The sequence below is a fragment of the Trachemys scripta genome, chromosome 1, assembly GCF_013100865.1.
Source record: "Trachemys scripta elegans isolate TJP31775 chromosome 1, CAS_Tse_1.0, whole genome shotgun sequence".
Lineage (NCBI taxonomy): Eukaryota > Metazoa > Chordata > Testudines > Emydidae > Trachemys > Trachemys scripta.
Window position 1 is genome coordinate 89,536,470 of NC_048298.1, and position 21,081 is coordinate 89,557,550.

The 21,081-nt window shown below is 41.2% G+C and overlaps 1 protein-coding gene across 1 annotated transcript in view; it reads left to right on the top strand.

The window, feature by feature from the left end:
* ST13 (ST13 Hsp70 interacting protein) overlaps positions 1-19,363 on the top strand; it is a 32,707-nt gene extending 13,344 nt beyond the window's left edge. Inside the window, exons 7-12 of the mRNA XM_034775821.1 lie at positions 958-1,068; positions 3,498-3,600; positions 10,213-10,329; positions 11,203-11,254; positions 12,515-12,603; positions 17,508-19,363. Coding sequence (XP_034631712.1) covers positions 958-1,068; positions 3,498-3,600; positions 10,213-10,329; positions 11,203-11,254; positions 12,515-12,603; positions 17,508-17,636 — 601 coding nt within the window. The 3' untranslated portion in view covers positions 17,637-19,363. The remainder of the gene's footprint in view (positions 1-957; positions 1,069-3,497; positions 3,601-10,212; positions 10,330-11,202; positions 11,255-12,514; positions 12,604-17,507) is intronic.
* The last annotated feature ends 1,718 nt before the right edge of the window (positions 19,364-21,081 follow it).

The window sequence follows — 21,081 nt, forward strand, 5'->3', positions numbered from 1 at the left end:
GGGGTTTGGCTGGGGCTCGTCCTTCTCTGGGGCGGCAGGGAACCATACCGCCTCACTACTTCCGTTCAGTTGTGATGGGGAATTAGCCTGACCACAGGGATCTCATGTCATGACAGCAGTAGAGGCAAACATAACAGTTATTCACACCCGGTCCATGGGCGGTATTGAGTCACAGGCTCTGCTCCTCAGACAGGAGCAGAGCAACTGTTATATAACGAGCAGGCCCTGGCCCTGGGTCAGGGTGGGGCAACAAAGAGTCAATAGCTCAGGCCCTCAGGCAGATGCTGAGCAAATAGGTAAGCAGCAAGTCCAGACTCCTGGCTCCGAAGGGCCTGGGAGAGGAGGAGACTGCCACCCACAGATTGGGGGGGGGGGAGTCGCAGGCCCACCCACTCCACTGCATCCCAGCCCTGGGCCCTAGCAGCAGCAGAAGGCCTGCTGCTGTGTCAGTGGGGATCCTGGCCGCAACACACTGACAGGCTCTGGCAGCGCTGCAGCCAGACTAGGGTTGACTGCCCCCGAGCTACGTCCTAACTCCCCCGCTAGAGGTACCTGGGTCCAGATGGTGTCCTTCAAAGGGTCAAGCACCATGGGCTCCTCGGGGTAACTGGCGAGGGGTAGGCTTGGCAGCTCCTCCAGGCTCTGGTCATAATCAGGCATCGGCCAGTCTTCAGGTCAGCTGCCAATTGCTGGGGTCTCCCAACCAGGAGCTAGGCCATAGGCATCTGGCCTCTCTAGCGGCTGTTCTTCTAGTGAGCTCTGGGGAGCGAGCACAGGATTCACTGGCTCCACCCATTTTGGTGTCCGGAGAGGCTTGTCCCTCCCCGGGGTGGCAGGGAACCACACTGCCTCGCTACAATGCCTTTTAGTTTTCTTGCCTGTGAGAGTTGGCAATAGAAGACATTGGATGGAGATTGGGTTTTAAATATGTACAATAAATCTTGTCCTTTTTGTCAGTGTTTTTGTGAAACTACAGAAGCCAAATGCTGCCATTAGAGACTGTGACAGAGCCATTCAAATAAACCCAGATTCAGCACAGACCTACAAGTGGCGGGGGAAAGCTCACAGGTAAAGAATTGCAGCCATGTTTCACCTCTCCCTTCACTCATTAGTGAGGGAGGCAATTTTTGTTCTTTTTCTACCCTAATCCATTATGGCTTGGGAATTGTTTATCTGATGTTTTGTGGGTAGGAGGAGATAATTTAATGGGAGGGTAAATGTTTCTGGTACCAAATGTCCTTTTATTAGCCATCACCAAAATCTTCTGATTGGTCATTGAACATTCTTAACTGTAGTTCTTAACGATTTTTATTCGTGAACTGGTATAACTTGAATTTTGCTAGTCTTTCGTGCCAAAGAATCCCAACACACTTTATACTAGTAAAAGTAAATTGTTTAGGACTAGTAGTGAAGGCTCCAATCTAAAATGTCCAAAAACCTGTAATGAAATACTATAATTTTTGTAAATTAATTTACTTTTTTTAATACAAGTATTAAATGTAATAAGGAATTAACAATTAAATGGGTAGGTGTTTTGACATCCTTCTTATGAATAGGATAGAATGAGTTTTGCTGTTAAAGTAATGAAAACTGGATTTTTTAAGCCAAGTTTAGTAAATTCTGTAATTACTTTCTATGATATTGTCTTGGTTAACTGTCTTCTTCTCTCTGCACCCACACATCTCAAGAATGATTATCTTCTAAAGTTTTTAAACTTGTTTTGGAGGCATATAACAGTTAAGGAGGAACAAACTAAACTGTTAGTAAAAAAGCTACTTAACATTGAAAATCAATTTTTGCTGCTTTCTTTTGGGCAAGCTTATTTTTTCTACATACATCCCTTAACAGGGTCCATGATGGGTGGTATCTGCTTAAGATAGCAGACCATCACTAGGATAACAATCCTATTTGCAAAACTGGTAATGAAACATTAGCAACGTTTTCTAAAGGACTTTGAAAATATCTAATATGTATTCTCATTTAGTGAATAATCAGGAACTCTGCTCTTGAAAGTGTACTGTAGTATATTTAAGGATTTTTGGAAATCAGGACCAGAGTTTTGCATCATCCTAAAAATTGCACCTCTAGCAATCTCATGATTCCAGTGTTCCCTTGAATCATGTTGGGGCATTGGTTCATTACCAATGCACCATGTGCTAAATTATATGAGATCTAGTCAGATCACGATCTGCAGTGTTTTCACTTGAGAACTACTTACAAGACCATGGAGGCCCTTATCGTAACATATCCAAATGATATTAAAACTTTCCTTGGTGTGGTTGACTCTAATACACCCTAAAGTAGTGTTAGAGCCTGATAGAGTGGGGGAATGTCCATGCTTTATGATTCTATTCCTGGCTGTGCCACTAGCCTGCTGGTTAAGTCACTGCACCTCTACTTCCATTTTCACCATCCATAAAATGGGGATGATATTTACCTCCTTTGTGTAGCACTTTAAGATCTATAGGCAAAAAGTGCTGTGTAAGAGTCAGGAACTAGCCAAGCAAAATGAGGCTCAACGCTCATTGACCAAGTGAAGCAAGGCTCTGCACTCAAACTGATGGCATGTCTCTATCTTTTCCTGTCTGTATGTAATCTGATAACTTTTAAAAACTGCATCTGATCAATTGCAAAATTATAGGAAATTCTGTATATCAATGAGCGGAACCATATTGATTTGGGGGAAAATTGAAAGCCTGACTTCTACTAAAATCACCATTTGGTTACTCATGATATAGTGGTGAGGCAGTGACCTCAGGGCTAGAAAATAGTGGTTAGGGTGCCAGGGAGCTGCTTCTGCCTGCACCACCAAATGGACACTGTGGGCCTGATTTTAGTGGAAATCAGGCTGCTTAAAAGTCCCTCAAGCTGGGTCCGTTAGGCCCCTCCCCGCTTTGGTCAGAACCATATTGATATTGGTGAAAACTGGAAAAGCAAGCTTTTTTGGATTTCCAACTTTCACCAAAATCAACAAGGTGTTCTGACCAGAGTGAGCGGACAAGGGCCTGGCTGGGTGAACAGCTCAGCCTACGGAAGTAACAAACTCTTTGGCAATAGATACTATTAGTCACTTAAAAATTTTAATTGACTATACAATACCTGTTACTGAGATACACTTTTCCACTTTGGGTAGGGAGTACCTTGTTTTTCATAACAGCAACCTCTTTTCTGCTGTTCAGAGGAATGGCACTAATTGGCTTCACAGCACTCATTTGGCTTCTCTGCCAGCAAAAGTGGTAGTTGGGTTGTAGGAGTATAAAGCAGCAGGGAAGTATCCCCTGAGGGCTTCATGCTCTTGGGGCTTTTTTTCCATGATCTACAGTAATTATCAAGTCTTGGACTTTTCTGTAACCATTCAGGTGCTCATTTGTGTGTCCACTTATAAGAGGTTCATGTGGATCCAGATAAAGGGACATTGACTACCACCTTGTCTGTTGCGAATTAAAGGATGGGAAGAGAGAGCGCTACTAACCCCATATTGATTTCTTCAATTCCAGACTCCTGGGTCACTGGGAGGAGGCGGCACATGACCTTGCATTGGCATGTAAACTGGATTATGATGAAGAGGCTAGTGCCATGCTGAAGGAGGTGCAGCCAAGAGTAAGTGGGGTGGGATGATGGAATAAATTGGCTTCTTCATGGTGACTTCTGCCTATTCTTGCTTGTTAGAGAGACTTCTGAAAGCTTCTGAAGGCTGTAAACATTTTCCTTTGGGAATACATAAGTGCTCTTGCAGTATCAAACATTCAGAGATGAGGTTATAAAACAACTCTGTGGCTTAAATTGCATTGATTTTCTTTCCATTTCTAGTTGTGGGTAACTGGATCTTTGAGTGTGGTGCTTCTGCATATTTATAATTACCTGCCCCATGCCCTCTTGTTCTTTCGGGTTATAATCTGAGGTTAGCAGAAGGAGCTGAGACAGTTGGGGTCATGCATCCCTTTGTAACCCCAGCTCTGAGTATTCAGAATTGAGGACACTCAAATAGCTGCAATGGATACTGCTTTCCAGAAAGTTCCTGAGGCTCAGAGACACTGGGGACTCCTCTTATAGTGTGAATATGCAGAAGCAATGTTCTCAACTCATGATTTCTATAGTAAATTTCTTCCACTACTCTACCACTGGGGGGCAGTATATGCTTTCCTTAAAAGCAGCTATCATTCTCCTTTATGAATTTGCCTCTGCAGAACACCACTGCAGACATCCCATGCTGAGCCATGTAATCAGTAGTTTCTGAGCAGTAGTTAACAGTTGGAAGGTGTGTAATATTTCTCCAAGTTAGACATTGCATAAATTAATGGTATAAATATCTTGTCTAATAGTTCCTCTGTTTCTTTTCATTCACCTGTTAGGTTGGTTCTGTGACCACTCTATCCCTTTCTCTTTTGTTATTCTTACATAGTGGTAAATAGTTCATGTGCAGTTTTAATAGGTATGGAATAGGATCAAGTTTTTTTGTTAACATTTTAGTTGCCTTGGGTCTTGGTCAAGATCACAGAGCCACTTAGGAATCCTGTAGGGCAGGTTCCTGTGACCCTGCACACACTGTTCCTTGCTTCAGATAGACGTGAAATGCCTCAGAGAGGGACCCTGCCAAATGCTGGAATGTCTACAAAGCTTTATCCAAAAAGGTCCTGAAATCTCTGCTTCAGAATCTGCTTATGCAAGAGGGTCTGGTAGCTCAAGTCTGAGACTTTTCCTAAAAAAGTCTCCCAGGTATAAGTAGTTTGTCTGGTGGGCCATCCTTGGAGTAGAAGTCTGTGCTAAATCCCAGGCTGAAAGGGGTTATTCCCTAATAAAGGTGCCCTTTAAGCCATAGGAACCAAGAAGGCAGTTTCTTAGGCTTTGAGTTCTTAAATTGGGGCAAAGGAAAGCGCCTCTTACAGTGCCGGTGGTGCCAAAACCAGTCCTGGTAAGACAGCAGTGCTCCACGGATCTCATTGTCAAATTTAGCTAAGTGTGAGGCAGTTGGCTTTCCTTGATCCTAAGGAAGGATAGGGCCTCTTCAGATCTGGGCTTGTTTGCATCAAGACACCAATTGGATTGGTCTGCCAAAAGCATCTTTTGAAGGCTCTGATGTGGAAGGGGGTTTTGCACTAACTACTCCCCCTTAGGTCTGCTGGGTTGGTTCAGGTGAGACTGTTGCTGAAGCAAGCTGGTGCGATCATCCTTGCTATGCATGGTTCTTTCCAGACCTAAGCTCGGTGCCATGGGCTACTTCTCTCTTGTTACAAAGGTTCCTTGCCATTCTACAACCGCTCCACCTCAAGGAGAAGCTAGTGCAGGCATAGGAACATTCTTATCACTTCAGATGTCAGCTTGGACAACTTCAGACTTAGCTAATTTGCTTTCATCCATGTGGAGGGGGTATGGGGAAGTTGGCACTTGGGCATTATGGTGGTCTTCCTGCATCAATGCTCTTTTGAAAAGTGGTAGCTGTGATATTCCAGAGAAGGCTTCCCACATGATCCTTTGCCATCTGCCTTCTTTACTTTACTGCCTTCTATACTGGTTCTGCCTGCTGTGTAGGGTAATCAGTGATTCGATTACCCCCCCCCCCCCCCCCCCTCTTTCCCTAGCTGAGGCTTTTTCAAATGCTTTCTCCTGGTCTCAAGTGATTTCAGGACATGGTAGTGGCTGTGCCCAGGAAGCTAAAAGTGTCTGTTTAAATTCGTCAGGTCTGGAGCCCCCCTGCCTGTGAGGTTCACTTTATAGGAAATAAGGTTCCCATGTCATGTTGTGAGGAAGGGATGAGTTGTATTTTAGATTTAGTTGAGATGGAAGTGATAAATTAAAAGCTGAAAAAGTAAAATTTACCCTAAATACAAAAAATCCAGAAAGTAATATATTTGGCATGAAGGCTTATTTCTTCTCCATCTTGATTCTGCGGGCCTCTGGTTATGTGGCCTGACATAGCTTATAGCCTGGGATGGTCTTATGAGTCTAAATCATCCCCCTAAGGCAAAAAGCAGGAGTTCCTATAGGGTTTTGAATGCTAAGAGGTCTCTAATAATTAAGGGCTTCTTAAGATACACTGAATACTGCTGACAGGCTTTTGTCCACAGCTGTTTCTCAAGACACTCTCTTGGTTCAGACATTCAGGTCTCTTAATGACTCAAACCAAAATAATAGATTTACTCTTTGAAAGGAGCTGACCATTTTTCTGTTTTAAGACTGATAAAGCCTTAAAAATTAAAAACCAGGAGGTCCATGGCCAGATCTCTGGGGCTGGGTTAATCTGTTCCTCATAAAGTCATCTTCTAGGTTCCTCAAAAAGGAATTTCAACAGACCGCTTCTGGATTGGTCTCCAATATAGACCCAGGCAGTCTATGAATCTCTCTATCCCCATTGGGAGGCAAAGATCTTCCTCCTTTCCCTTGACTACCTCATTAACATATGCTGCATCTCAAAAGCAAGGATGTGGTAAAGGATCCTGAACCAGTTCCAAAAAAATCAGATCTTCTTCTCTTCTCCTGCCTCTCCATTTGGGGACTTTGTCCCAGTATTTTTTAGGCATGGTGAAGTGTTTCTCTGGAGCAGTGGGTCCTAAATCCCATAAATGAGTATTCCTTCCAGTTATAAGCCATACCACATCTTAACTCCCTTTACTTTTTCAAGCATCCTTCTCAGAAACTGCTGCAAAAGGAGGTCCTGGCAACCATATTGGGAAAGGCTCTGTTCTAGACTTCTGCAAATTGAAGAAATTACCTAAGGAAAACAAAATTCTACCTGTCTGTTCTGGGGAGCATAATCCTCTCAATCTTCAGGACTGGTATGGAACCATAGCTCTGGAGACTTCTACTTCCACGCCTTGATAAAGCAAAAGCACAGGAAGTATGTTTGGCAATAACTAATATAAGGTTCTACTTTTTGGACTGGCAGCACCCCTAACGGTATTCACCAAATGCTTGGCAGTTTTTGCAGTTAATCTGTATGGGGGGGCCTTAGGTGTGTCCATATCTGGCTGACTGCTAAAAGATCAGTCTTTCCTGCAAGGCAAGAGTTACCTTGCTGCTCCTTCAGATCTCTACAGTAAACTGAATATATCTTGGCTACAGCTCAAGGGCTAGTCTTCACAGAAGACCCCCTTAGATTCTGCAAGAACTCTAGCTTGACTGCCAAGAACTCATACAGAGAGTGGAGGTAGCAAAGACTAGATTGGAAGACCCAGTGAAATTATCGGAGTGTTGAGCCTGATGTCTACTGCACTTTTGTCTCCAACTCTGCAAGGCTTCAGGTGCACAACCCTTGAAAGGGTGGCTGGTTTTTACACCAGATTCAAACAATTGCTGCTGGACGTGAGTGTTTCCACTTCAGAAAGTCCAGTACTCACTCTTTGGCAGTATTTGCCCACAGCAATCTTCAAGGGTTTAATTGGATGATTAATTAGATGATAGTCTTGGTTGACTCGTCTCAATAGAGATCCTAAAAGCACTCCTCAAACTTACCATGGTGTGTGGAAGCCTCAGGAATGAAACTCCATATGCTCTTCCTCAAATTGGGAGCCATCAGACTCTTTCATAAAACTTTACTTCCAGAGGTTGAAGGGTAATTGATGTAGATTCCTACAGATAACTTGGTTATGATTAAGGCTACGATTTAATCACAGGTATTTTTAGTACAAGTCATGGACAGGTCAGACGATAATCAAAAAATCACAGCCCGTGACCTGTCCATGACTTGTGCTGTAAATACCTGTGACTAAATCTGGGGGGCTTTGGGGTGCTGCTGCTGCTTGTGGGGCAGGGGGCAGGGTCCTGCCTCTGCTCCTCCAGGAGTGGGGATGTCAGCAGCCTGGGGCCCTGTCACTGCTGCTCCGGGCAAAACCCGGGACTGCTGTTGCAGAATCTGTGACCTCCGTGAAAGACTTGCAGCCTTAGTTACAATATATTACTTTGAGAAAGTAAAACTCAGTTGCTTCCGTGAGGAGGCAGTCTTTCTGTAGGAATTGAGCATCCAAAATGAAGTGAACCTGTCTGCTCTGCCCTATTAGGTTATAGGCTACATTTTTAAGTATATATCTGATACTGATCATTACCAGTGGCGACTCAGACTCTTGGTGGCTCATCTTAGCTGCCTTGTGGGCTCATCCAGATATGGATTTCTTTGCTACGAATCAATACAATAAGTGCCTGAAGTTTTGCTTGAGCGGGCAAGGATCCACAGTGCTTAGTGAATGTCTTTCTTTTATACTGAGAGTTAAGGGAAAGCTGCTTTGAGACAGTAATCTTAATCATGTCATTCTGAACGTGGCAAACCTATTTCTCGGAGCTTCCAGCCTGTCCATTCATTCTTTTCATGAGTCAAGTGTTCCTTTGCCCAGCAGAGAAACAGGGTTACGCTTCTGGACCTCAGATTCCTTTACTCAGCAGCATGGCTGGTGATCTGCTTAGTGTGTCTCTGTGAAAGAGACCACGTCTGTCAATCCTAAGACTTTTAAAACATTTTACAAATTTATACTCTCCCATCTAAAAGCCTATTGATCTTTCAGACTCTAATTTGGTATTTGCTAGATTCATGAAAAGGCCCTTTTGAGCCCATGGATTCTTGCATTCAGTAATACTTCTGGCTGAAGGGGCAAGATTTAGGCTCTAAGTGTCTTTCATTTTTGAAAATGAGACTTGGGTTCTGCTGAAAACTTATCCCTTGTTTTTAGTGGTCATTACCATGGCAGGAGAGTCTAGAAGTTGCAGCCTCCATGGCAAACACTTATTCTCATATTCCACATCAATATATTACTGCCTGTATATTTGTCAAAGCCCCAGAAACCCCTGGAGAGGTAAGGCTGTGTACTCTGGATTCTGAGGGAATGTTTACTACTTAGAACTAAGCTTTGTAGCCTCTATAGAGAGAGAGATAAGGGTCAAGCCATCTCAATTCAAAGGCTTTCTAAAAGGATAAGAGTATATCCAGTCATTTATGCACTAGGTAGTGTTCTTGTGCGTGAGTCTCGGGGTGTGAGCTTTCAGACAGAGGAATGACCGCCTCAAGCAAATTATAGATCAGGGGTAGGCAACCTATGGCACACGTGCTGAAGGCGGCACACGAGCTGATTTTCAGTGGCACTCACACTGCCCGGGTCCTGGCCACCGGTCCGGGGGGCTCTGCATTTTAATTTAATTTTAAATGAAGCTTCTTAAACATTTTAAAAACTTTATTTACTTTACATACAACAATAGTTTAGTTATATATTATAGACTTATAGAAAGAGACCTTCTAAAAACATTAAAATGTATTACCGGCACGCAAAACCTTAAATTAGAGTGAATAAATGAAGACTCGGCACACCACTTCTGAAAGATTGCTGACCCCTGTTACAGATGCATGCCAATATCTGAAATCTGCAGGGTTGCTATGTGGAATTCAGTGACTTAAGACATGAACCATTTTCCCAACACTATCGAAAGCAGAACCTGGTTTCAGGAAGGCAGTGCTTCAATTACTTTTCCACTTGTAGGGGTCCTCACTTGGCTCCCTTCCTTAAGGAGATCACTGGTAGGTAGTCTTCTGCAGTGGGACTCTGTAGAGGCAATACATTTGGAGAACATTTGTGAGAAACAACTTCTTTTCCACCTCTCCTTCCCTGCTTGAGTTCAGGGAAGCTCTGGTTTAATAAGGAACTTGCATGTAAGTGTTTTTACATATGAAGACATCTAGAAGACAAAAAGCCCAACGTTTTACAAAAGTAGAATCAGGAAGTGATCTTTTGCCCTAATTGTCAAATTTTGCATGCACAGCGGTGGTGTTTTTGGAAGCGGCAAAAATGTTCTTTTATTATTCTTGTGGAAGTTCCCTGTTTGTATGGCAAACAACTGGTATTGACTGTCTGCAGAAGAGTCCAGGCTTTTCTATTACTGTTCTTGCTGGCCAAAGGTATTAGCTTGGGGAGCTCTATGATGTGGATGATAAGGGGAATGGTAAATCCCAGAGTTTCATGTAAAGGGAGTATGTTGGGGAAGTGCATATTTTGACTAGTCCAGTCATATTGTTACGCCCCAATACTGCTGACAGTATTTGTAAGGTACGTGTGGTAAACGTAATCTCTAAAGTCAGTTAATGCTACATGATGAAGTCATCAACACTTTTTTTTTAAAAACTCACTGAAACTAGTTCAGTGGCTAAATTTATGCTGTATCTCAGAGGAAAACATCCATGCTATGATGTCTCTATTGGAAATGCACAAGAATACTCACTGTTTCTTCCTGCCTCAGGCTCAGAAGATTGCTGAACATCGCAGGAAGTATGAGCGAAAGCGTGAAGAAAAAGAAATCAAGGAAAGGCTGGAGAGAGTAAAGAAGGCCCGAGAGGAACATGAGAAAGCACAGAGGGTGAGCTTTTGATACAAAACCATTTTTTAAAAAGCGCTGCATAATCTTGGGAGTTAGTGCAAGGTTAGCTTTTTTGATAGAAATTCTATTGTATGCAACCCCTTTCATGTATATTTTTAAAAATGGAATTATAGTATTTGTATTACAATAACGTCTAGGAGTCTTAATCATGGACCAGGACCCAGTTGTTGTGCTAGGTGTCTTGGTTACTTGATTATCTGAGAAGTGAAATCAGAGGTGGATTCTGCATCCTCAGATTCTGTTGAATCTGGAATAGCCAGTTACCAGTTTCACCACTGCTTAACTTTTCACTTCCTTTTTGACCACACAACAGAGCAAAGGTTTTCTGAAAAATGTAACTTTTAACAGTAATTAAAGCATATGAATTGCCTGTATTCACAGCTGAGCTGCAGTAAGTTGAATCTCAGCACAAAGGTGTTTTTTGCTGAACATGATTCTGATTTCCTCCTCCTTCCGCCCCCTGCTTTTTTCCCCTCTCTCTCTAGTTTCTCACATACCCTCCTCCCCACCTTGCCATCTGGTTTTCTTCTCACTTCTGTTGTATATAGGTACTTATGTGGCCCTCATCACTAGACTCTTAAGCAGGAGTAGTTTTTTTGCTAGGTCAAAATTTCTTGGTCAAGGTATAGTCAGGGTCCAGACTCCAGAGAACATTTTTAAAAAACCCAAAAAACTATAATAAGTAAATAAAAGATTTTGCAGTCCGTTCTGCGGTCCTGCCTATTGACTACCCCTGCTCTTCAGTGTCTCGAATCTAGCTGATGCTGTTTTTTTCCCACAAGGCCACTTAAGTAGTAGGAGGCTGTCTTCCATTTCACTGCTCTTTCTGAAATGATGTGCTTTCATTTGCAGGAGGAAGAAGCCCGGCAACAGGCAGGAGGAGCTCAGTTTGGTGGCTTTCCAGGTACCTCATTTTTTGGGAATCATAATCAATTAGGCGCAGAAGGAGGTTGGCTTTTCCATGTGGGGCAGGGCCAGAGCTTTCATTTCTTCTCAATATCATTCAGCGAAAGGACAAGGCTGAGAGCAGGAAATTGAGAAGCCTTTAATTTTGGAGGGATGAAGGGGAGAGGGACTCCTCCTACCAACTACTGAGTATAACTCATGGTGTATAGTAAATAAAGGTGAGGGGATTCAGAGCTCAACAGTGAAGATCGTTGGGTTGAAGAGTTGTGTGTGAGAAGAAAAATGATGTATTGCTTAGCCAACCAGGAGTGAGGAATAGAACTCTGTAAAAATACATTTAGGAGGGAAAGGAGTTGTCCAAGGTGACCTGGAGGGCTCTCTTGAAGAGTAATATGATGAGATTGGGTGAAGGGAAATTCAGACTGAATATTGGGAAATATGTGCTGGGAGTGAGATGTGGTTCAGTTGAGTAGTTTCTCAAAAGACATAGTAGAATCCATTTAATAAGACCTAATTTCTGTACTGTTCAGAGGAAACCCATCTTTTCCCCAGCATTGGGATATAATAAACCTGCTATAGTTGCATGCTCTTGGCACTATATTTTGTTTGCAATGAGTATTGGGGAGAAATTGGGACTTCTGTGCCAGTGCATGAGAAGACTTTCCTGGAGGGTGGGGTACACTAAGTGCAGGCTGGCTTCAAACTAGTTCTACCAGGAAATTGATGAATGAACAGGGACCCCACCCCATGCTCAACACACATGATGTATTCTGGTTTAGTGTCCAAAATTGGTATTTCTTATGGCACTTTGTTTATTTTGTTAATACATGACTAAGCATTAAGCCTAAGATTTCTACTGGGTGTGCTTTGTTCATGAGGTGTGTCTCTGCTGACTTCCTGCCCCATGTTACTTCTGCCTCAGACACTTAAACTCTTTTTATGCTACTGGATTTGTGCTGATAGGCTTTACCTGGTTTGGTGAGTTAACCCGAAATAACTGCAGCCTTTGTTATGAGCTTCTTATTGCCTTAGATTCCCAAAATATGGATGAAATGAAATGCATATATTCACAGGAAGAGAAGGTGATAAAGCCCCTACTTTCTAGTTGGTGGAACAACAGTAGCCTTGTGGAAGACCTGTTTGTTCACCTTCCTGGCTGGGACTGGTAAAAGATGGGCTGTCCTGGGCTATGTGCATGTGCTTGTGTATAGATGACTGAACTTTTCCCTTTGTGTATTCTTGTCTTTTCTATTTGCAGGTGGGTTTCCTGGAGGTATGCCAGGCATGGCAGGGATGCCTGGTCTCAATGAAATTCTCAGCGACCCAGAGGTTCTTGCAGCCATGCAGGTGAGGACTTGCAGTGATAAAACATAAACATGCAAAATGAGGACACAACATATGTTCTCTTGTCACTTACAGGGGGAAGAAAAATCTTTTTCTTATCCAAGTTGGGAGGTTTTTTCCCTTAAGACAAATGACAAGCAGTTAGTGAAACCCTCTCTAACAGCATGGGTGGCATCACTCTTTTTGGAATGACCATATAGGCTATTTGTCTAGCTGGTTGTGGCTAATACTCCTGACCTTCCACTGCCCCAAGATATTCTAGACAAAACTAGAATTGTACAATACAGCATGCACTCTGGCTTTTTGGAGCTATTTTCTCTCTTTCTTTTTGCATGGTTTTGTGGGACTCTCATTACACTACTTCTACGAGATCTGACCCTACTGTGAATGGGAAGGCTTGTTGTCTTTTGAATGTGTATGGATAAATCTTGTTGTTCCTATTGGGATCCAGGAAGTGAGTGGGCGGAAGCCCGCCCTCTACTAAAGGACCTTCCCCCAGCCTAAGGGGAGTATCCACAGGTCCGGGATTCCAAGTGAGTACGGGGGACAACTAAAGATAAAACAGGGACAGGAGTGAGGTCATAGGGCTAATTGAAAGGCAGAACACTGGGCTGGATGAACTGATCTGGCAAATTCCATATTACCATATATTAATGCCCATTTTTCCCATGCTAAGACCATTCCATACCCTGTTAAACCAGTTATGGTGTCGGAATTCAGAGGAGAAGCATTCCACTAGCGGGCCCTAAGGCAAATCTGTTGGAAGTTGTCAAAGAAAAATTATGGGTGGGGCTGAAACAAAACTGAGAGACTCTGAAAAGTCTACATGGGCAGGTATAAAGGTGTCTTATTGATCTTATTTAAACAAGTAAATTGGGCTTTAGTCCTGGATGGCTTTCAGGTGTGAAATACTTAGTACCCTGGGCACACTGACCTGCTGAAACAGCTTTTCATAGCTGTTTTGAAGCCTTCTATGCTAAGCAAAAGCATAGCAAGAAATAATTGTTTGGAATGTCTTAATCTTGCAAAATGTGTACAATGCTTTTGGCCCATGCAGACATCATTAATTTTAATGATAGCAATACCTGGGAGCAAATCTTTACCTGAACTGGTGAGATCTGCAGTAATGGCTTCCAGGACATGCATGAATAATACTGCAAGAAATTTTTTAGATCAAAACTTTCTTTGCCAAAAAATTCAGCTTTGGGTCAACCAAAAAGTTTAATTTTTTTTTTTTTTTTTTTTCAAATTTGTCAGTGTTTTTGGTTGAAAGACCAAAAAAATACAAATATTAAAAATTAAAACATTTCATTTTGATATTTTGGAAATATTAAACATTTAAATTTCCTGATTCAAAACTCCTTTGTTTAAAAACCTACTTCATTGTCCCTTTAAAAAATTTTAAAAGAATCTTGAATAAAAAGATTTGGTTTAGTTTGATCTGAAACAAAAAAAAAAAAAAAAAAAATTTCAACTTCTTGGCTTGCTGAGAAACTTTTTCAGGTCAACTCAAAAATATTTATTTTCTTTTTTTAATGGCCAGTGAACCAAAAAATCGGCTATTGACACAGCTTTACGTGAGAAACAAGAATTTTCAGCTTCACTGGTTCGTCTAGTTGTCATAATTCACACTGCCAACCAGTGCTTTGAAATCACATAGAAGCTCTGTTCTCAGCAGCTGTGCTGGTGTTAATGATAGTGCATTTTAGAGCCTGGAAGCACTTGGTATAAGTTCTGAGATTCTGCCAGTGTTGATCTTTCTTCTGAACTATTGCAAAAATATGTAATGTGGACAGCGTTCTTTGTTTAATGTAGACAGTAGTGGTGACACTTAGGGGTGGAGGGAGGATTTACTTAGTGTTCCATTGATCATGAGGAGTCGGGGAGGGAGCATGGCTCAACCACGCTTAAGCAGTGGTCCTGTAATAAATCAGTATGGCTGCTGCCAGAGCATGGTTCCAGTCGTAATGCCTCTGAAATTTATCCCAGCCACCATTCTTACAGACAATGTGACTGGGCCAAATCAGTGAGTAGCTTAGTGACCTGATGCATGGGATCAGATGAACTGGGCTGTTGCCCGGGATGGGGGGGGATTTGTGTCCCCTTATCCAGGCAAGAAAACTGAATTGGCACCACTGGTAAACCAGTTTTACAGTGAGGAACTTTTTAGGACTTTTTCCTTCTAGAGGAGTCTTTAAACCTTTGTTCTTGCTAGAAAGTTGCTAACATGGTCTCAGATTTTTGTTAGTGGCATTTTGAAGCCCTGACTATACTAGGCCTTTGTCTGAACTAGCCTTTTTCCCTAAATTTCCACCTGTTGCTAATACCAGTGTAACTCCACTGGTAGCAACAGGGGAAGCTCTGGTGTAGACGGCACCAGTGGCCATGGGTGTTCTTCCATAGTGGCTTAATTCTGCCCAGGACAAGCATATTATAATGGTAAAAATGCTAGTAGCCGTGATCAGCTTAGCACTGGCACAACTCCAGTGTAATTAACATGGGGAAACTGTTAGAAGAAAGGACTTTTTTAAAAACAGCCTTAAGAGATTGGCTCAATCCTAAAAGAGTCTTTCACTCTGATAAAAGTGACTTAACTCCCTGTGTGGACAGAATGAAACAGTTGTCAGTGCTGTAGATTTATTGCTGAAAATGGCTTCAGTTCCTAATGTGCACTGCCTTTAATAGGGCAACGCCTTTGCTCTGTTGTCCTTAGTTATTGGTGATGGTCATCTTTCACATGCTGATTTTTGAGGTCATTCTCTGCAAGTTAATGGGAAAAGATTCCTAGGCTTTTGAGCGGTACCACATGGCAGGTCTTTGGCTGCCTTTCCCTAATGTATAGGTGACTTGAAAAGTAGCTGGAATGACTGGCTCTGCATACATTTAGCAAATGGTAATGCTTAATATTGACACCTAGATAGGAGTTCAGTCTTCTATGTTTATAGAAGCTGTTTCCTGTTAAGTCATAAACTGTAATTGCCCCTAAAGTCCAGTCGTGTTTAGGGTGGTCTCCGTTGAAGTTGTCCTCATCTGAGTTTTGTAATGAGTGATATTACAGACAGTCTCTCTCTCTCTTCCCCCCCCCCCCCAACACACAAACTTGTTACTGTGTTCATCTTTTCAAGACCTTTGTTGGCCTTCCTTTTGTCTACTGTTACAACCTGTTGAAATTGTTTCTAATAAACTTTATTTTAGCCAACATCTGTTGAGCTTTTAGTCTCTGAAAGAATCAGCTGAGATGGGTGTTGAGGGGAAGGGAGGAAAGTGGCTTGCCTAATGTTTGTTTTCTGAAGCTACATTTGAGTGGCTATCATATTTTTATTTTCTTGTATTTATAACTGTCTTTATCTGGGCATTGTCACTTCCTGCTTTTGGATTTAAGCTGGTGTTCTCACTAGTTCAGTTAAGAACAGTTCAGTTGTCTAGTGCAGATATGGCTGAAGTGTAAGAGGTTTATCATGGAAATGCCTTTCCAACTATATCATTGATGGCCACACAGACTGTAATATGTGCATGCCCAGATGCTCAGTAAGATCATTCAGAAGCACACCACAGAGTTAAATGTGAAAAGAGCCTCTTAGACCAATAGTGCAAATGTCAAAGCTGTTGCACTCACAGTACAGAAAAGTTTACATATCTTAGTTATGACTCCTCCATACTAAGCAGTGAAGCTAAAATTGGTGTAGATAAAAATCTTGTTTTTCAGCAGTAAACACACTAGTTAAAATAGCAAAGTAGCTTCTAATAAAATTCCCTGGTTTTTTATATATAACTTTATCTCATTATTCTTGGGCTGAAACAATCTGTGCTCAATCTCAGCCCAAAGGTGAAAATCTGAGGGAAATCCCTACAGCTGTAAGGGAAAAATCTAAGGCAGACTCTTTGAATTGTCAAACTGAGCATGCAGATAGCCCTCAGACATAGAACTGATTGGTCTAAAATCTGTTTAGCATATGAAAGTTCTGTTGAATCATTGAACTATGAAACTTCCCAAAAGTTTTAAATCGCACTTCCACATTGAGGTGGAAGTTGGGGGGAGAGATTGGGTGACGTGCCCTGGGAAAGTCTGCACACCTCTTGAATAGGCTGATAAAGCAGACCGACTTTGTCCAACTTTGCCATCTTCATATGGGTGTTTTAACTCCAAACTCCTTGGAATATGAAGACATTAGATTGCACGTTTATTTCAAACTCCTTGTGCTCCGGGTTTTACACCCCAGAGTACCTGAGTCTTTAGGACATTAAAATAGATGGCTTTCATTTCTTGGTCACGGTTAAGGTCCAAAATCTGCTCCTGTGCCTCATCGAGGCCTCCAGTGTGATTCTTATACTGCACCAGTGCCTTTATGAAGTACACACTTTACATAAGCACAAGCGTGGTATTTGTAATCTTAATGTACATGGAAGATTTTTGCTTTTCCCACTTCTAGGAGTTTTATTTTGTCTAATAACATACTTAAAGAACTTTTCAGCAAAGAAAGTGAGATATTCTGTGTACCTAAATAAAACTGCAGAGGGAACATTCAGTCAGAACATAGTCATGGAAATTCAAATACTGTCAAACTTGACATCCTTACCCATGTCAAGTGACATGGTGTCAGTAATATCTTCAAGTCAGACTCAGTTTCATCTCATCCAAAATATAGTATCTCTTGCACATTGTTGTGGCATTAGCTCAGTACTGACTCACATGCTACCTAATGAATTGCCAGCTTCACATCCTGTATCACCTGGATTTTTCTTTAGAGGTCTCTCATCCAAGACCCAGCTAGATAGACTTAAGGAGTGTCCCTACCTTTGGCTTTAATCTCCAGAGCTGTCAGTCTAGTGCTAAATTTACTTGAAATGTTTTAAAGCTTTTTGTATTGGAATAAAGCTACAATAACATCTTTCCTCTGCTTTTGCAGGATCCAGAAGTTATGGTCGCATTCCAAGATGTTGCCCAGAACCCAGCAAACATGTCCAAGTACCAGAACAACCCCAAGGTCATGAACCTCATCAGCAAACTGTCAGCCAAATTTGGAAGTCAACCATAAATTCCCTTTTAATAAAATCATAAGTGTATGGAAAAAAGAATTGATTACTTAACAAATGCAGGTGTTGCAATAACACAAACCATTGTACCTCTAATCTTCTCATGAAGAGAACTGGGGTGCTCTAAAGAGAGTCTGCCTCATGCATCAAACTTTTTGCAAAGATTGGTTTAGTTACTCAAATTATACTCAGTAACATACACTTTCAATCCTCCCTCTCTACCCCAGAGTTGCAACCATTTGTTACAAGTATTAAATGCTGTCTCCTTTGAATTAAGACTTCTAATAGATTGTAATCTTTCAATAGGTAGTCTGATTTAACAAAAAGCAGTTATAAATCAAACTGTCATCCTGGCTTTCACTTCCCCAGCAAGTAAAGAAGCAGGAATTGTAACACCGGGGTCCTGTATTATCCATCTGGGACAGGAAAATTGGTCTAATTGTAGAAGAGGGTATGGTGGGGACAATTATTTTAAAGTATTAACTGGATGAAGGAGGTGTCTGCAGGTACTGTTACACACCCTTTTATTTGCTTTACATGTTGATGTGTGGCTGACTTTAGATGGTGGTTAGAGCAAAACCAATAAGGGTCACCAATATTCTAACTACTTATACACTGGAACTTCTGGCAGTACTGCCAACAATGTTTAAAACTTAGGATTGCCCCCTGCTCTGTGGCTATCCTTTGCTCATTCTGGCATGAAACACATTTTATTGCAAATACCACTGAGGTTAGGTAGGTTACTTGCTATATTCTTGCCCAACATATTTATGTAATACTGTTGTATTATCTCTGTCCAGGTGGATAAGGGAGAGCACCCTATTGTCTGTAGCAGTGTACGCTTTTCCTTCCGTGATTGGCAGGTCTTTAACTAGTTGTACTCTTTCTGATGAGGCAACTCTTGCCAGGCTTCAACCATTTGAAAATTAGAAGGAAGGAAACTTATCCCTACCACCACCTCTGTCCCCTTAAGTGGGCAAGCTATCCTGAACATGGGGTGTAAAATGCTATTATTATTAGTTAAAGGCAGAATAAACCCCACAATAGAGCAACTCTGGGTTCTGAGGGAGTCTGAGTCCTAATATGCTTATAGATTAAATCTCTTGGCCAAAGTCTTCAACTTTTGTCTCTGTCCTCTTGTCAGAGCAGTTAAGTCCTTTCCTACTATTGCACACCCCAGTCTTCCATCTTTAACTTTCTTTTTTAATATGATGCTGTCCCAGTGGTCAACACTTCCATTCAATTCATGGTTCTTGGGGTTTGGGATAAATATGAGAAGGTGGATTAGTTGGCACAGATGACGCATACTTTTTAACACTTTGTGAATTTACAGCATGGGTATCTTTGGAACCGTGTGTCTTTGCTGGTATGTTCTTGCTGCTTCCATTTGTTTGTCTTTACTAAACTTTGCCTCCTGCTCATGTTGGAAAGTTTATCATAACTAGCTTTTGGTCACATTTGGGTCTTCTGAAAGCTTTTCTGTTCAGTGATCTTGTAATTCTGTGTCTTAAGCCATAATGGATGTCACTGTTTTTAATTAAATCTGGACTTGTTTAGGAACTCAACAACAGATGCAAAAATCACACACACCAAATGCTTTATTTCTCATACTAATAACCCTGCAAAATGGAAAGAGATGTGAATTCTTTTTTGCTTAAGAAATATAGTTCTGAAATACTTCTAGTTGCCTTTAAAAAAAAAATAATAATAAAGTATGGTTTTGAAAAATTAAGTTTCTTGGCTTGGCTTTGTAACTGAAAACTTGTTCATTAAGTGGAAACCCTAATGTAAGCACACAGTTTGATTAAACTGTATACAGCCTGGACTAAATGCTTGACTAAGGGCTTGTCTTCCCTGCAAAGTTAACTCAAATTATAGTGCAAGTGTTGCCCCTAACCCAGCTCCTGTCCATATACAAACATTTCTGGTTTGAGTGATGGTGCTTTAAATCAAGCAACCTAAGGGAGTATAGGTTGAGCTCAGGTGCTGCTGATTCTCAAGCTACTATGCTGTGTGAATGCATATAGAGTCCACTTGAGTACAGTCTCCCTCCCTTTCCCCCCTGCAGCTGTCTTCCCAAAAGTCCTGGGGCCTTTATCTACCTACCTACTTCCTGGTTTTGGACCGGAAGTTACTTCCAGACAGTATAAATAGCCTGCTTTGGTGTTCAGACCCCACCTCTGCATGCAGTTTTCTGTACTAGTAATATTTATATAGTACTTTTATTGCCTTCTGATCTGAACAGGTACATCTTGCAGTGTGGATAAAAATTCACTTTAAAAATTTTTATTTAAACCTGATTGATTTTAAATTAATTTTGTTTTTAAGAGAAACCTCTTTAAAATTGAAATTATGACTACCTATGTTAAAGCTTGAATTTATTATAACATTTAAGCTAATATTAAGAGTACATGTAGCTTCTGATCTTTCTTTGAAAGTCAAACTATTGAATTAGTGGAAGTCACTGTGCTAAGCACCTGGAACCAGAACTTGCTGAAGTGCTAAAACAACATTTGACAGCAGTAGCCTCTTCTGCAGACACCGAATATTTTCTTCATTTCAGTTTATTCAACTAGTTTAGGTCAGTGACTAGCTCATTCCAGTTAAGAAACTAGTTGGGAGTTGAAAAACCAGTAAAGCTTGTTTTCTCTCCATTTGTGAATAAAAATAGAGGATGAGATCTACTAGTTCTAAAATCTTGAAGGATAGGGTGACCAGAAACAATTAATTGAACTAGCTAATCACAGTTGCTTCCTTTTATTAAGTTTTAAATAATAAACAATTTTAAAATGCTGTCTTTGTGAATTTTAATTTAATTTTAATTTCAATTTCCATCCAGATACAGCTTAATGCAAATCATGAGTGGAAAAAAATCTAGTAAATAAGAAATGCCTCATTCACAATTTTCTAATATACTAAATATAAATTAAAAATCTGGATAAATGCATATTAAATTATATAACTGCTTAAATATGTATAGATATATGCAATGTATGTGTAGGTCAGTCAAAAGAAACACCAAAGTTAGTGTGAAGGTTATACTTAATGGCAAAAAACATACTTTAATGGATACCACCCAATGAGAATCAACTTTTCTTAAGGGAAATAAGTACAAATGCAAAACAAGATTAAAATCAAATATTTAAATCAAGGTTCCTGTTTGCTGATTTAAATGGCCTTGATTAAAATAATCTACCCTGGTATTCTGGGAGAGCATACTCCCAGTGGGTGACTAGTTGGCCTGAGGCTGATAGTTTTTGTGAGACTGTGGTGTGAGGCCAGCAAGACCTAAGATTTTGTCTGGGGCCAGAAAGAAGTCTTGGTGATATCTCCAGGAAGGAAGCTGACAAAGGGATCCACAACATTAGACCTCTGCCAGGGAAACATAAAATCTCTGAAGAGCCTGTACTACTGGGCAAAGGACCACAATTCTTGTTCTGGTAACTC